We start from the raw sequence: 4972 nt of genomic DNA on the forward strand, positions 1-4972 counted from the left end.
TCCACCTGGACAAGGGGCTGCTTGGCACAACAGGGGACAAATAAGGACAGCCTCCTTAGTCCTTTTATCATCTGGGATCCTACTTTTAATGTACATAAATGCATCTGTGTGCCAGAACTACCCTCCTGATTAAGCCGGTGCAACTCCTAGTTTCAATGCATTTCTCCTGTAGAGAGCCAACCCATTTATTGCACTCATTACTCAAGCCAAATGAAGGCACATGTGGAAACCGCTTGCTTTTGGAATGGGTAGTAGTTATGCACCAGTGTTGATTAATATGCTGATTAATAAGGCAGTGATTAGTTAGTGCAATTACCTCTGTAAACTAACATTCACAGAACCATACAGTTATTGTAGGGGTGGGACGTGCTGAGTTATGTGTATGTCTTTTGTTTTTAGCACTTTTTTTTTTAATAACTTAGTACTATGCTCATTTGGACAGATACTTTTAGCATAAATCAGCTGGAGACGATACTACTTCTACTGAAACTATCTCTACACTTATTTTCAAAGAGCTAAACTTTCCTGTTTAGAAGTACCTCAACTTAACTCCCCTATAAACTTCTCTTGCTTTAATAGTGAAGTAAAAATATTACAAATTAACTTACAGTTTTGAAACTTACCTGAGTATAAAGCCTTCCTGAAAGATCCTTGCAACCATAAATTATGATGTTGTATTTAAGCTAGAACAAATATTTATTTCTTTTCCCTCTTAAAGTACATGGATTCTGGTTTACATCATTGCCAAAAAAAATAAAATAGCTTTGGGTACTGTTTAAAGTTACTTTTTTTTTTTTTCTAGAAATAGGAACACATCCAAAAAGTCAACCCTAAGGTACATTTTACAAAAATGAAATGATGCATTACCTGTTTTATTCTGCACATGGTATATGCTCATGCTTTCAATATCTCTAGGCTGAAACTGCTTTTAACATTTTGCTATAAACCTGAATCTATTATGGGTGAGAGATTGCTTTAATTTCTTAGGGAATGGATTTCCTAGCTGCAAAGGCATTGAACACAGCCCGGAAGACATGCTCGATGCGATGTTGTTCTTTATTGTTATAGGTACAGAGTTCTGGTTTGGCAATGCTGCACATTCAGATCATTGAACATTTACCGGCCAGGAAGGACTTTTCAGTCTCTAAAATGGTTACAAATGGTTTTTGTCAGAATGCATTCATCATAAAGCAGCCTGATTCCAATGGAGTCCTACTATTTTATTTGGGGTAATAACAGCAAAGTCTTACCAACTGCTGATGGAGGTACCAGGGTTAATTTGCGTTCACATTGGAAAAGCAAAGCAGTGCTCCCTCCCAACTCTGACAGATCCCTCGCGTCCTTTCCATAGCTGATCGTCAGGTTGTCCCCGTCCAGAGCTTAGCGCTGACAACAGCTCACACTTTATTTGCAGCTTTGAAGCCTGGTCCTGTAGTGTTTCTCTTCTGACAGGAGATGAATAAAGGTGTCGCTGTGGGAGACTTTTAGCCTGCTGCTATAAAAAGGACCCTCCTTGTCCTCCCTCACAAGACCTTCAAATTCGCTTTTGGAGCTTGCAGCTTTCCCCTCGGCTGAGTTTAGCTCCATCAGCTCCAATTCGTGCTTGGCAGCTGTTTCTAAAACCCTCTGTTTGTTGTAATACCTGACAAAGTTGTTAATGATGGGGTGGATGGGAAGGGCAATGGCTATCACCCCACAAAGAAAACTGATGGCAGCATTCAGTTTCCCTAGTGTTGTTTTAGGGTATATGTCTCCATACCCAACTGTGGTCATGGTAATGATTGCCCACCAAAATGACTGAGGGATGCTTTTAAATAAGGTTTCAGGGTGACTTTGCTCCATGGTATAACCCAGGGCAGAAAAGACAAAGATCCCAACAGCTAGGTACATGAGGAGCAGTCCTAGCTCCTTAAAGCTGCGTTTCAGAGCATAGGTCAGAGTCTGGAGCCCCGAGGAATGCCGTGCAAGCTTGAAAATCCTCGCAATCCTCATGATGCGCAGCGCCTGGACAGCCTGCTGGACGTTGCTCAGCTCCATCAGCTTGGCTCCCAGGTGGGTCAAGGTGAGGCTGACATAGAAAGGGAGTATTGCCAGCACATCGACTATGTTCATGAAAGACAGAGCGAAATGGAGTTTATTTGGCGAGGAGATGAGCCTCAGCACGTACTCCATGGTAAACCAGCCTATACAGGCTGTCTCTATGCTGTCCAGGGTCGGGTGCTCCACACGATTCCCCTCTGCATCTGTGACCTGCATGTCTGGGATGGTCCCCACACACATCACAACAGAGGAGATCAAAATAAACAGAAAGGACAGAACGGCAATCACTCGAGCCGGGTAGGACGATTCTGGCTTCTCCAAGAATTTCCAGATGTATTTTTGACATCTTTTCCAGCGACTTTCGGAGGCATCTACTCCCAAGTCATCCAGAATCAGTTGCACTCTTCGGGCTATTTCCTCCAGTTCCTCCTTTTTTTCACTCAGATGGGTTTTGCAGCAGTCATCCAAAAATTTAAGATCCACTTTCCAAAATTCCATCTCGTTCTTGAAGCAGATGGGGCATATTCCTTTCTTCATGTGAATTTCCCCAAAGTAGTACACGTCGATAATGCATTTGAAAGCATCTGGATCTCTGTCAAAGTAAAACTCCCTCTTTCCGGGATCATAGTCATCGCAGAGGGAGAATATGCTATCGTATCCCCCTGATAAGCAGTTGATCAGCTCTGCCAGCCGCGTTTCTGGGTACTGATTCAGGTTATCTCCGTAAAACACCTGCCTCACCCCACCGACATTGACTACAATCTCCGTCTCTTCATTCCTTTCTGAGACATCAGTGTCCACATCTGGAAACCGAGAGTCACCTGCCATTTTAATTGTATTGGATTTTTATCTTATTTTTAGCCCGCTGTTTGGTTTCAAAGCTTTGTGGGTTTAATTTCTCATGAAAGCAGATTGGCACCAGGTCAGCTCTGTTGCAAACGTTACCAGGCTGACCTGGAGTCGTGGTGGGAAAGGCTACAGAAACAAACCTGTGGTCACGAAAGCCTGGTGAGGTATGCAACAAGCTGCAGTGAAAAGACAAGTCATCGGGCTGCCGTGCCTGAAAGCAGGAGGTTAGAAAGCTCCAGCAGATTTGAAAGAGAAGAAACCATTCAGCAAAACTCACCCCTCTGCTCAGTGCTCGAGAGTCTTTTCAGGTCCCATTCTCTCTCTAAAGTGCTATTTATTCACAGGTTGGAAGTCACGGCCGAGAAATAAATCCTGTGCTCTGATTAATGCAAAGTGACTGACAGTTCTTGGGGAGACCATCGGCGGGGTGAGCCCAGAGAAAACTGTTGCTGGTTCCCTCTTCGGTGCCACAGACTTCCCTAGAAAGCTGCTTTTTAATTGGGTTCTCTCTTTCCGCTCTCTTTTTACTTTAAGGTCTTCCAGAGTTTGTCTGCTGACTCTCGCACCCGGTCGGTGCAAGTGTGCAGAGGAGAAACTTGGGCTTGTTTTCCCGTTGCTGTTTCCCAACACAATAGGGCTGCGAGCTCCTTTCCCAACCCTACCCTCTTCTGGCCAAACCCAGCAAAGCACCAGCTGCACACAAAGCACAGCTCGGCTATTTATACGCCTGCCCGGCTGTAAAACGAGGTGCTTCTAAGCTGCCGTGCACTTGAACGCTTTTGTATAATTTTTTTATTTTTTTTTTAGAAATCAAACACAAAGCATGAGGATCTCTAAGTAATTGAGAGCCGCGGTGCAGCACTTCTGCGGGAAAGACATTTTCTTCTGATGGCATAAGTCAGAGAAAAAAAAAATATATATGGTGTTTTGGAACAAATACAAAGCATAAATCTTGCTCTCAGAGGAACTCGTGCAAGCCTAGAGTAATTCCCTGTCAGGACACTGAGTTACTGTAGGTTTGTACCCGTGCCACTGAGAACCGAACAGGGACCGTGAAGTTTTCACTGCAGCGACAGGGCAAAACTTTCTGTGCATGCTATGCACTTTTCCCAAAGGTCTGTGTCCTCGTTTTAAGCTGTGTTTTCTGGATCTGCATTCAACTGACCTCGAGGAGTGTCTGAGTGCTTTATGATCCCTGTGATGGCTTCCCGGTGAATGCTGCTTACCAGGAATAGTGCTCTGCACCTCGTACAGCACGTAACAAACAGGAGTGAAAGAGCAAGCACTCCCCTTTCCTTTTGCTTTCTCCAAATTCAGGATCTGATGGACACGTGCTCCCTGGAGCCCGACGTGCAGGTAGGCCCATCACCATGCTCTTGTCTTTGCTTTTATTGTCCTTAAATCTGACTGTCCTTTCATTTTAGTGAGTTTGGAGGACTCTGATCCTGCAAACCCCACAGGTGATTAGTGAACTGCTTCTGGCCACAGCAGAGTGGTCAGCTTCAGTAGGTTTTGGCCTTTGCCCATTTACTGGCCTCAGAAAAGCTTGTAAGTGGAGGGGAATAGCGAGGTGCCAACCCAAGTGACAGTTTTGCTTCTTTAGGCTTGTGTCTGTCCTGGGAGAAAGGTGGTAGCTGTGATGTACCCACCGTCATCGTGCCACCCAGTGAGGGGAAGCCTGGGGGGCACCCTGTGCCCTGTTTCAGGTTGGAAATGAGGAGACATTTCTTCTCAGAAAGAGCAGTCAGGCATTGGGATGGGTTGCCTAGGGAGGGGGTGGAGTCACCGTCCCTGGGGGCGTTCAAGGAAAGGTTGGACATGGTGCTTAGGGACATGGTTTAGTGGGTGACATTGGTAGCAGGGTGATGGTTGGACCAGATGATCTTGGAGGTCTTTTCCAACCTTAATGATTCTGTGATTTCCACTTGTGGGGGATTGATGAGAGTCATGTGCCGGACCTCATCTTGGCATGGTGCATGCACGTAGCCCCGAGTGCCTTACGGCACCCTGGAGACAGTTCAGGCTCTGGGAGACACACAGGCAAAGCACTGGCCCAGCGCCTTCCAGACCTTGCAGTGACCTT

General features: G+C 45.6%; 1 protein-coding gene across 1 annotated transcript; it reads right to left on the reverse strand.

Annotated features, from left to right (window-relative positions):
* Positions 1-691: 691 nt before the first annotated feature.
* On the reverse strand, positions 692-3545 carry KCNF1 (potassium voltage-gated channel modifier subfamily F member 1). The gene has a single exon (XM_040553399.1). The coding sequence runs from the start codon at positions 2866-2868 to the stop codon at positions 1405-1407; it is 1464 nt and encodes a 487-aa protein (XP_040409333.1). The 5' UTR covers positions 2869-3545; the 3' UTR covers positions 692-1404.
* Between the last annotated feature and the right edge of the window lie 1427 nt (positions 3546-4972).

Source organism: Cygnus olor, chromosome 3 (assembly GCF_009769625.2).
Source record: "Cygnus olor isolate bCygOlo1 chromosome 3, bCygOlo1.pri.v2, whole genome shotgun sequence".
Lineage (NCBI taxonomy): Eukaryota > Metazoa > Chordata > Aves > Anseriformes > Anatidae > Cygnus > Cygnus olor.